This window comes from Falco peregrinus, chromosome 1 (genome assembly GCF_023634155.1).
Source record: "Falco peregrinus isolate bFalPer1 chromosome 1, bFalPer1.pri, whole genome shotgun sequence".
In the NCBI taxonomy this organism is placed as follows: domain Eukaryota; kingdom Metazoa; phylum Chordata; class Aves; order Falconiformes; family Falconidae; genus Falco; species Falco peregrinus.
Window position 1 is genome coordinate 31,778,053 of NC_073721.1, and position 12,321 is coordinate 31,790,373.

Sequence of the window (12,321 nt, forward strand, 5' to 3'; positions counted from 1 at the left end):
TAGACTCTTGTCTTGTCTCTGGCTGCAGTTGCTGTTCTACAGGTTTTTTTCCCCATTCTTAAATGCATTATTCCAGAGCTGCTGCCACCCACCGTCGCTGATGGGCTTGGCCTTGGCCAGCAGTAGGTCCGTCTTGCAGCCAGATCGTATTGGCTCTGGTTGATGTGGGTGAAGCTTCTGGCATCTTCTCACAGGAGCCACCCCTGCAGCCCCCCTGCTACCTGAACCTTGCTGTGCAAACCTGATACATCAATCAATATACAAATAGCTTTTCCTGAACATCGTGCACTTTTCTCATCTGGATGTGTATCAATGTGAGAGTTTCTTGTGTGAAGAGGACACCTGTAGTACTATCAAGATAATTTTTGTTTGAGAAGGTGCAGATAGTCAGCCTTCTCTGCCAGAGTTCTGATCTGGCTAAATTCAGGTGAACTTTCTTCTGGAAACCATTCAGCCACATTCAGACAGCATTGTCTGCAGGTATTATGCCATGCTTTCAGCCTTGTTAGCATGGTTTGCCAGCTTATGGCTGGAGCCGGTTTACAGGCTCAAAGCATGGACAGGGCGATGCTGGGTGCCCTGCCTCTGACCTGAGCAGAATTGCTGTGGGATAGATGGATTTGTGTTCATAAGAGCAAGGGCTGGCCCTGAATCTGAACAATATGGATTGTTTGAAGAAGCATCTGTGTGTCTGGATTATGTTCAATGCTGGTTTGAGCTGGATCCTGTGTTTTGTATAACTGATACAGCAACTGTGCTGAGTGTGCATGCGCGTGTGTGTGTGTATTCTGCAGTTGCTAACTGTGCTCTGCTGAGGTATTCATAGCATAATGTGTTGCAGTTCAGTGGAAGAGCATTTCAGCAAGCATTTACTGAAGTGAGAGAAACCTTTGCCTGTGGGACAGTTCTCAATGGATGGGAACGTTGAGGCCTTAGCAGGACATGCACGCTCAGAGCACCATTCCTGTGTCAGGGAGGGAGGATATCATGGCCTGGTGGATTAGTCAGGTGCATGTTGTGATCGTGAGTTAATCTCACCCTGATTTTAATATCGCCAACTATGTTTACCTCTTGCAGCCCCTCATCACCTTGGAGAGCAGCATCTCATACGTCTTTGCTGTGGAGGGGATGAACACTGTCACTGTGCAAGTTGCTGCCGGCAACACCCTCATCCAGGATACCAAGGAGATCGCAGTGCATGGTACCCTCAGCCTTTTATAATCAGATCTCAAGGGGGTATCTAGAGGTGAAGAACAGGTAGTTGCTGCTGAACCAAAATAAACTCTGTGAAATCTGTAGTGCCTGGAGGAATTTTTGAAGACAAATTGTAAACAAAGTAGCTCAGATATGTCATGATCACAAAATACAGAAATTAATTGGATGGGGCAGCTAGCCAAATTTTTAAGCTCAGCACTGTAGTAAAGTGTCTGGAGTCTTCTCTGCCAACTGGTCTGTCTGTACACCCTGACTGGGAACTCCCAAAAGAACTGTAGCCAGTCTGCCTTCCCTCTGCTTCCCAGCTATGGAAAGAAGTAGTCATAGTGCATCATTAAGGTGGCCTGAGTGCTGCTGATGTTTCTCTTTATCCAGTGACTGCATAAACAACAGGGGTCTGGAAAACAGGGAGCAGAAATGACTCTGTTGTTGGTATCTCTTCCCATCTTCCATGCCACAGCTGGAGGTCTGAGTATGTCTACTGGACTTTAGTGTGAGTAAAGTTTGGTATGTTCTTGCCATATCTGCACATCATGGGCTGCAAGAAGCGCCCTTTGGCAGACCACAGGGCTTACCCTTCTGGGGGCTTGATAAAGGCTGAGTGGAAGAGCTCTCAGCAGTTTTAGCCAGGACTTTGAGATTTCTCCAGAGAATAATTTCTATCCTGGGCTAGTCTTCATTTTCTTTATCCAGTTATTGGCATCCAGCATTTAAGGGCAAGCTTTTCTTTGGATAGCAAGTTTTATTAAGAGACCTGGGCTTCAAATAACTCAGATTGCACTGTGTAGTTTAACTATGTGTGTCTTGTTTCAGTAATTAAATATAAATAAATGTCCTGCTGGTGACTGGAAAGCTGTATGCTCAGATTTAACAACCAGCTAAATAGATATTTATTGATTGCCTGGCTGTGAAATGCAATGGGTTTAATAATTTGTTGATATCATTTAGTAATACTGAAACTAGCTATTAGCAAATGTAAGTAACCCTCTACTCGATCATTCTGAGCATTGCAAAAAGCAGTGTTTATTTCTGGGAAACATGCATCTTTCCATTTGTTTTTGGAATAAACCTGAATCAAGCATATCTGGGAGAGGTCCCTGCAGATGATCTTGATCTTTGGTCCTGGTAGGTCCCACAGAGCACTCCTCGCTCTCTGTTTCTAACCACTGTAAAAAATTTTGCCATTCTGTTTAGAAGATCCAGCTCTTTAGGCTTTATCACAAAGAGAGAGTGATCCAGTTGGAATGTCCAAGTAGTCCTATGCAGCTCCATGCTGCAGACTGACATGGTCTAAGGAAGGAGTCCTGCCAGACCCCCAGTCTGGTGATCAGTTCAAGTCTGAGTATGTAAATGAGTGACACCTTTGGTAAACATGCACTTTGCTATATTTGTGTCCTGTGTTATTATGTTTCTAGGCAGGAAAGCATGGCTTTCTGGTGTTAGCAGTGGAGGAGACTTATGCAGGCTTTTCTCAAATTGTGATTAACAGACCAGAATATACTCAAAAAATAAATTGGACATGGTACTGAGCTTTCAAAAGTGAAAGGCTTTATATATCAGGAGCTGGGTTAAGCCCTCAGAACTTGGGAGAGTTTCCCCACTCTCTTTGATGCTTATTTATTTAAAAATATACTGCACCATCTAAAATGAAAGAACAGATCTTGCAAAAGATGCAACATAAATGCTGTGCTGGCACATCCCTGCTATTCTGTGGATTTCCCCACATATTCTTGTGGTGTATCTTGATCTAAAACTGGTACCTTCTTGCAAATGATTAATGGTACCGATTTGAAGTGTCTGAAGGTCAGGTGCTTCAAAGTAAGGCACAGCACATCTCTAAAACCAGAGAGCCATCTACCCTGAGAACTTATATTTGAGTATGATTTCCATCCTGGATTTGTGCCTCCCACTGGCCCAAATTTATTGTGCACAGTTGTCGTAAGGATTCCAACCTTGGTCTCTGGTGACACCATAGGGGAGATTTGGAATTGGAGAAAAATTTAAAATGTTCTGTATTTTAAGTCTAGGAAGTTTTTCTTCCTCCCTGCAATCAGTCAATTAGGAAGTAATTTCAAAGTGTTTCATGAATAGCCATGGCTTGATTAGCCAGTCATTAACACCACTGGGTTCTGATTTGTTGGGGTATTAACCACTCACGGTTTCCCTCCAGGAGAGCAAACAGATAATACCTGCTTTTGAAAACACTACTTACAGTAGGTGTTTGTTCTGCAAAGCACAATGCATGCAATTGCACAGACCTTCCAAATTTCAGCCAGATGCTGCTTTATTTACTGGTCAACTTCCTTGTAAGCAGGGTCTGATGAAGCTGAGTGGCAAAATTACAAAGCCTATAGGCATCATAAAGGGAAGGTATCCTCTCCCCTCTCTCATTCTTGCTTCCATTTCTTTTAGGAAAAAACACAATTTGGTATTAGGGCAAAATGTCCTTTATTAAGAAATGTTACAAGAATTGTTTTGTTGAAAGCTTTCTGTCTTGCTTAGTGTTACCCAGCCCTTTTTCTTCCTTCAGACTTCCTTCTCTTGCTTTAAGACAGTTTAATTATGGTCTTCCTGTTGTCTTCTGCAGCCTTGGCTGTACTCTGCATATTTAATCCTCTTATAAATACTGTTTTTCTATTCCAGAGTATTTCCAATCTCAGCTCTTGTCATTTTCTCCCAACTTGGACTACCATAACCCTGACATCCCTGAATGGAGGCAAGACATTGGCAAAGTCATCAAGAGAGCTTTAGCACAGGTGAGCATCCATTTCCTTATCTGTACTTATATTGACAATGCTGTTAAAACATGCACTTTTTCAACATGTTAGCTTGAAAGAATGAGAAAAAACAGTAGTAATGAGGCTATCATTTTAAATTAGTAAAAAGTTTCTAAATATACTGGACCTTTTTACACAGGCAAACTATATTGGGAATTTTGTGGAAATATTATAATTACTTTTATGTTTCTATGGTGCTTTTTAGTTTTTAATATCCCTGAGGACTTTACAAATTCTTGATTGCAATAGTATCATTATTATTATTATTTTGCCAAATTGATATTACAGTGTCTACTGTTTTCTACTCCAAACATTTGAGTAGTGTTACCATGTGTTGTTAAACAGCTGATCCACTTCATCCTAGAAGACACATGTTGTAGCACATTGGATGTACAATGAAGATTTTTGTTACCTCTTAGTCAGGAGTTCAATGTGCAGATAGCTGTAGCAACTGGTGAACATTATAAAGCTCTACTCCCCTTTCAACTGGGACAAAAAATGAGGATTAAGAGGGGAAAATAAATTTACCTTTAAAATACAGGACAAAGAGAGACTTCTGTGGGTGGAAGATACTGAATCTTCCTTTGGGATTAATTAGAATATGTAAACTAGCACTCATTCTTGCACAAAAGGGGACAGAATAATTTATGATATCAAATAGCCAGGGACTTTGGTTTTGTGTGAAATCAGGAGATAGATCTGGGCAAACTTTTGTGTTTTTTCCATTCTGCCAAAAATGTATCGTGCTGGGTTTTTTTGCTTCAGCTACAGCTGTTCTTAGAAATGGAGGCTGATTATTTTTACCGGGAAAGTACATTCCTGCTCAGCTTTTCTCATCTGCAGCCCACTCAAAATTCACAGTTTATAAGAGTTTCCTTGATTGTTTTCCCATCCTGACAAAAGACTAAATTCATTTGTTTAAACTGTTGTTCCCTTTTACTGTATTCAGAATCAAGCCTGCTGAAAAAAAGAAATTAGTTGGGTTGTAACTATGAACAGTTACAGACGACAGCAGAGACCATATAGAAGTGCTTGCTTGTATATCCTTTTGTGAATATTAGGTTGCAATCCATGGTCTGCACTTACATGACATATCACCAGGAATGGGCTGCCCCACTGATACATTTCAGCTCAGGAATAAGGCCAAGGAGCTTGAAGTGGGGTAGGAGCAGGGAGCTACTGGAGTTAGCCTCATATAGCAGAGAGTTTGTGAGAGGCTTCCTGACCTACTGAGGATGCCCATCTTGGATTTGGGGAGACAGGGAAGTAGCCTCTGAAGCAACTGAAGACCTGACCTGTGAGTCAGGTATGGAATACGGACTCTTGGCTCAGCAAATTGAGCAGTTTCTAGCACAGCCCTCCTAATCAGCCCCAGTAGTAGAGTATCCCACTGGAGACATTAAGTTACTCATGTGTGGCAAATGTGGATCCCCATAACCTAATATTAGAAGGTGATTGCAGGCGATTTTCTTCATATGTCCCTGTTAGTGGCACACTTACCAGTGATTGTTCTGAGCCAGACTCTCTGGATCTGACTTTTGGTCATTCTTTTGTAGAGATGACTATATGGAAAATTCAGATCTGGAGACATAGTAGGTTTGGACTATGGGTTGAGATCTTTGGGTCCAGGGGTGTTCATTCTACATTCAATTCTAGAAATGGAGTAAATCGTTAGCATCTATTTCTGACCCACCACATAGGCAGAACAACTCATTAGCTCCATAACATACATACAGTGGAACTGGCAAGTAACAATTTAATGGGAGCAGAGTTTCCTGTAGTGAATGGAAACATCAGTAACAGAATAGCAGCTAGAGACTTCCTTTTTACTTTTCTTTTAGGTGACTGGTATCCCTGATGAACAGATCCTGGTAGCTGTATTTCCTGGGCTGCCTACTTCTGCTGAACTCTTCATACTGCCCCATAAAAACACAACAGAAAGGAGGAAAAGCAGTGAGGCTGATCTGGAGCAAGTAAGGAAAGAAGGATTCATGGAACATCCATTCCTATCATACCATTTGCAGATGGGCCCCTTAATTTGTGCAGCATTGGAAATGACTTACAATAAGTTTGATGGAATTGGATGCATCTGGGACTGTGGCAATGTAGTTTATGGCATTAAAGAAAATTATTTGCAGAGGAAAAATGCATCACAAAAATACCTCACTGAGATACATCACAGTCTACCAGCAGTGGTTCTTCCTAGATCAGTGGTGTGTCCTTATTACAGTAGTTATGGCCAAAGGAACCTTGAATATGTACTCCCTCTGCTCCCTGGAGGAATGCTAATAGACAGAGGCCAAAGCAGCGGGATAATATACTGAGGTTTACTAAAAATAAATCAGGCTTTTCAGCTCGTATATCACTGGAACAAGACCTTTTTTTTTTTCTGCAGCAGCGAATGGCATGTGCAAACTATATTTGGAAGTTACAATATCCATCCATTTAGATAAATAGGTAATTACAGTGATGAATAGCAACAGTGATATGCAGGCAAGGGAAGAGCTAGGAACAACAGCACTAGTCTGCTGAAGCTTTCATGGTAGAATTACCAAGTGATTAAATCAGCTCTATAAAGGCAAAGGAGTAAAGTACTGCTGGAAAGGCTTCTTAGCTCTAGCTGATGTTCTCGTACGCAGCATTTTTACTGCATGCAGGCTATGTTTGAGCCCATCTCCAAGTAACTCTTGGAGGAGTAACTCTTCTGTGATCAAACATTAAGTAATTCAGAGAACTGCTGAATTCTGTGGAAGCACTGAGCAAAGTCAGTCCCCTCAGAGTAGTACATTTGTCCTAGGAAGCTAGCAAAGCTGGCCTCTTAAATTTATGGTGGTGAGTGTGCAGAAGAGATGCATTATGGTGGGAAGGTTTGGAAGGCTTTTTAGAGGGGTTTTCTCAGACTTGTTTCCACCCTGTTCAGCAGGATCTACCTGTATTAGGATTCCCTCTGAACAGGCTGTTGTGTCAATATTTCATATTTCAGTATTATACAGACATCTCAGATTAGGTTTCTAACTTGCTGACCATGAGGCCTGAAGCTCTAGCACTCTAATTTTATTTGATGGTCTCCTCACTTGCACTTTGGCACCTGTTGTTGCCTTCTGCTTGGAGAGCTCTGTCCTGGAGAGCAGGCCGTCAGAACTACTTGGTAGCTGTGCCCTGACTATCAGAACTACTCTAAGAGGCATTAACGAACTCAGGTTCCAGTGTGACACACCAAGTATGTGCTCTGAGGCAACCAAATAGCACGAGTAGACTCTAGTCCAAGGACCCTTTTCTAAATGAAGGAGAAATATGGCAAGTTCCCCATTAATCTTCAAAACTGGATTGTCTCGTCCCCAGCAGCCTGTTTAAATAGGAGCTACGTGACTAGGATTGTTCTGAATCAATGTAAGTAAAGAAGTGTTGCTAGGCTGGACTACCTAACTCAGTTCCATCATCCACCAATGAATGAAAGGCTAGCAAGTCAGTGATTTCCAAGTGCACTAGATTAAACTCACGGGATATTGTGGAGGGTGAAAAGATCCTTAGTTCTTTTTCTCCCCTACCCCCTCCAAAAAAAAAGAAAAAAAATTGCTGACTTTATTGGTTTGCTTCCCAAGAGAGGTGTAATAACATACTTTGTGAGTCTCAAAAGTCCTGTAGGGAGACTTCCATGCAATTACACTCAGCTCCATCTAAAGCACGTGTATGTGTTTCTCTCCACTATCTCCGTTTCTCGCTTCCCTTCTCTTCCTCAAGCTGGTAAGAGGTGTTAGTCACCATTTATAGGCTACATGCATTCCTGAATGTTCTCCAGAGCTTGCTGTCTTCTATATTTTAAGTACTGTATCTCTTATTATTTCATCAGGTAGTAGAAATCCTTTTTAATGCTCTCAACCAGAACCTGGTCCAGTTCGAACTGAAGCCTGGTGTTGAAGTTGTGGTGTATGTTACTCAGTTAACATTAGGTGAGTGTGGAGTAAAATGCATTGCTGTGGTTCTCTCGAGGCTTCAGGCAACTTCAGGAGAACCAATCTACATCAAAGCACTCACAGTTTGGTGTGTGCTACTGGGATATGTAGGACTGATTGTATTGAGACATTGTAGTAGAAGCAGGACGTGTTAAAAACAGAATCCAGCAGTGTGCTTTTCATGCACCAGTTTGTACAAGTATTAAAAGTACATTTTAAGAGTTCCCTATGGCTTAATTAACTAGTGCATTGATGTTTTTCAAGTGTGTTAGAAAATCAGGTGAATGGTGTTCCATTAAGCCCTCACTGGGCACCTGTGGAGTTCAGTGGGAGTATTACTAAGTTTCATGGATATTGGATCAAATCCTTATTTTGAAGGGCTTGTTAACATTATGACTAGCCAAGAAGCTTTACAGGGGCAAAGTACTCATGAAAAGAAGATCTAGGCCTCTTACAGGGAATAGGTGCCTGAATACTGACTTCTACAAATTAGAACTTACTTAAATTTCAATGCTACCTATCTCCATTTTCACACAGATTAATGAATAGTCACTTTAAGCTTCATCACCCCCTTTGCTTTAAATTACCCTAATATGAAGCTCTTGGCTACTGCTGAGACTTTCGGCCAGTCTAATACTTCAACCGTTGCTGAGACAGTGATGATAAGAGAGGAGATGATGGATTAGTTTTTGTCCTTGCATTTTGTGACTGCCTTTGCAATTATCTGAAATGTGGGATCTTGTGCATGTGACATTGCTGATAGCCTCTCCAAAAGATTGGGATTCATGTTGCACAATAATACACTTCAGCTTCCTTTTACATGAGGCTCTCAGAGAGCCAAGACCCGGGCTAAACCAAGGCTTGTGACATATCCTACAGGTAATGCCTTTTTGCCTTCACTCTCTGACTGTTGTTTGGGGATGAGAACCAGATGTTCGTAGGAGTAGGCTAGAATGAATTAATTTGCAAAACTGGAAATGAGATTCAAATATCTGCAGTCGCCAGATTCAGAATCTTTGTTATACTAAGACAGTGCAATGTGTGGATTTAGCTTACAGTCCTCAACCATTCTCACACCGCCCCCTTCCAGTGCCCCCAGTGGGGGTGCTGCATTTGTTTCATGACCATTCCCATAATATTTTGACTCCGTTTAAATGACAGTCAGTTCTTTTCCGAGAAAGAGTCTGTAGAAGTAGTAGAAGCAGAATATTGACGGAATCAGACACTTAGGTGTGAAAATTTGGCATGGAACCAGAAGTGACTCTATTTGTATAGACTTTGTCCTGGTCTTCTGGGTGACAGAAAAAGAATAGAGAACACTCAAACAAACAAACAAACAAACAAACAAACAAACCCAAAAAACAAAACCCACCAAAATAAAAACCAACTAACAGAAAAAAAACAAAACAAAAAACCCCCAACCACTAACCACCCACAAAACCAAATATTTATGCAGAGTGAGAAACACTCAGCTGCTACTTAATAATCATTTGTGCATCATTAGAGACTTCTCATCAGACTCTTGATTTTCAGCACAGTGCTCAGGCCATTAAGATGGTCTGCTCTGATGAGCTGTGGGAATAGCTGCATAAACAAGGCATAGAATACACTTTATTTAGCCCACCCAAAATGTCAAGGATAGATGGATCAAAACTCCAAGATGTTATAATGTAGTGTGTTCTTGGGTCCAGGGTTATGCTTTGGGCTCCTTCACATTATGAAAACTGACTCAGGTAAAAAGCCTCAAGGTCCAATACAAGGTTGAGCCTTGAGGCTTCTCACAGGGCTAGATTCCTGTCACATGCAAGATAGATACACATCCTTGGAAGACGGGAGTCATGCTGTTCATGGATGCTCTGAGGTAGCTTCTCCAAAGGGGAATAGACATCATTAAGCCACACTTCATAAATTTCATTTTCACTGCAGTCCCTGGAAAAGCCTGAAAAGAAATAGCCCAGAGTGTTAACACAGGAGTGATCAGCCATTCAGCTAAGTGTGGCTGCTTGTGCCTTTTCACTAGGAGGTGTTAGATTGCACTGTTTTGAAAAACGAGCTTGGCTTTTAAAGGACAAGAGAGTCAATTTGTTTCCTACTGATTGGTCTTGCTGAAAACAGCATGCACCATGCAGGGGTGATAAAGCAGATGTGGCGAAGACAGAATTGAGCTTGACTCTCTGCTAGTTATGTTCTCCCTAATAATATCTTGCAAATGTAATGCTCTGTCTTTCCTCCTGCAGCACCTCTTGTTGATTCCAGCACGGGTCATAGCAGTTCAGCGATGCTGATGTTGTTGTCTGTAGTGTTTGTAGGCTTGGCTGTTTTTTTAATCTACAAATTCAAGAGGTAAGTTGGGAAACTTTGGAGACTGGAGGGGGAAGACACTGGGTGGTTTACAGGAAATCTAGGCAGAGCAGTGCCTGGCTTGCAGATGTAGAGTGAGTTATGCTGGCCTAATGCTTAGACCATTATCATTATAGTTCCCTAGTTCTCATCTATAGAAAGCAGACTGTCTACTGCCCTTCCACCACAAACTCAGTGCTCTGAAAGCTCGCAAAGAGCTCAGAAATCAAGCTGTGACCTGCTTCAGCGTTGTGTTTGAACCACAGACCAGAAATGGGAACCCTACGTGCTCACTGAGTGCTGAACTACAGAATGCAGACTTAGTCAAAAAATCACAATGGATGTCTTCCTACAGTCTATATCCACCTGGCCAACTGCCTTAGTGCAGCAGTATCTCATTTGTATCTTGCAAAGTGTATAGTTTAGTCTTGCAGAGGAACAGGTGTGATTATATTAAGGGTAGGAAACTCAAAGCCAGAAAATTGTGTTAAGCATCAAAATGCCTTTGGGAATCTGTGCTGAGGTTTTGTTTGCCAGATGTTAATATAAACCTTTTGCTTCCAGGCAGCAGGCAGGACCTGTGCTGGCCCATGGCACTTTGATGCTGCAATCTGTGAAACAAAATATGGGATAAGAACGGCCTGTTTGCTGAGGGCCTGTCTTGTAAGAATTTTAGCCAGATGGAGCTCTTTAGAAGGAACTTTGCATTCAGTATGGTACTTACTGTGTTAAATGGCCTATGTGCCCAGATCCTGCCCAGTAACAAAATGTTGTATGGGAAGCGTAAGCTGAGCCTGACTTTAAAAATAAATAAATAAATATTTCCAGACATGAGTGGTTCCTCCAGTTTGGGAAGCTAGAGTTTTTCCTTTCCACTTTCCAATCTGTTTCTTTCTGCAGTTTTTCTGCAGCCCAAGGTAAGACTAGTACTCTCTAACGATGTTAGTGGGATACAAACAGTATGAAAAATAGAATGGTAAGATAGGCATGTATCCGAGTCTCCAGGTTTAAAGCTCCCCTTTTTCCAAGACTTGCATTAACCATTATCAAATTCAGTGGGTGGCACTGCTTCTAGTGCTTGATCCTGTGCACATCAAGATGTGTTACCAAGCTTCCACTGACTAGAGTGGCCCAGGACAGTTTCCAGAGAACCCATATGTGTGAATCTGCTCAGGTGCAGATTTCCAGGCCTTCAGTGTGACTTGCTGGTTGCAGTCTAAAATCCTCTCTCTGATTCTGTGAGGTGGAATACAACTTCCCAGGTAGGGTGGGGAATGGGATATGGGACTTATTTAAGGCATTGACTTAATAATGTGCTGGGGAGGCAGGTGATGATTTCTCTCACTCCCAGATGTAGGATGAGGAGGGAAGAGATGTCTCTTTTGGAGATGTCAAGCTGTAGATACAACTCTTTTTAAGATATACTTTCATTTGTGTCTTGGTGAGATGATTTCTTAGATTTGGCCTAATGTCTTTGGCTCTGCGGTCAGCAATTGGTTACCAGGAAGAAGAATCTGTATACTCCAGCTGCCACAGAGCAGTGAGGAGCTTGGTAATCAACTTTGCTTTGACAGGCTCCGGGTCATGTTATACTACTACAGCTCATAAAACTGACTGTTGTATTACTTCAGCATCCTGAGTCTTAAGCATAGCAGCCATCAGCCTTGTGTTGTGCTTCAGAGCTGGGAAGACCCTACATTGTTAAAATCTGTCTGAAAATTGAAAGTATTAAAAATTGGGAGTGAGGAAGAAGCCAGTTAAAGCATCATTTTTGCTTAGCCCAAAGCTCATCCCCTTGCTGTCGTCTCTTATTTACTCTGACCCAAAGAGGACAAACCCAGGTCAAACTGACAAAGTTTGGGATTAAATCAGTTACCCAGAGTGTCCTCAGCTGGATTTTTCAGAACAGAAAGCAACTCTTCAGCTCTAAAACCTCTGGCTCAGTGGATCAGATATGAGAGCATGCAACAATTCTTAATGGAAAAAGGAGGTGGAAAAAAAGCTTTCCTCTAGCTCTCAGTGATGCAGAGATCCAT

The 12,321-nt window shown here is 41.9% G+C and overlaps 1 protein-coding gene across 1 annotated transcript in view; it reads left to right on the top strand.

Moving 5' to 3' along the window:
* The window catches only part of SORCS3 (sortilin related VPS10 domain containing receptor 3), a 304,161-nt gene that overhangs the window by 288,844 nt on the left and 2,996 nt on the right, over window positions 1-12,321 (top strand). Inside the window, exons 21-25 of the mRNA XM_055809927.1 lie at window positions 1,078-1,201; window positions 3,859-3,971; window positions 5,834-5,965; window positions 7,843-7,942; window positions 10,183-10,288. Coding sequence (XP_055665902.1) covers window positions 1,078-1,201; window positions 3,859-3,971; window positions 5,834-5,965; window positions 7,843-7,942; window positions 10,183-10,288 — 575 coding nt within the window. The remainder of the gene's footprint in view (window positions 1-1,077; window positions 1,202-3,858; window positions 3,972-5,833; window positions 5,966-7,842; window positions 7,943-10,182; window positions 10,289-12,321) is intronic.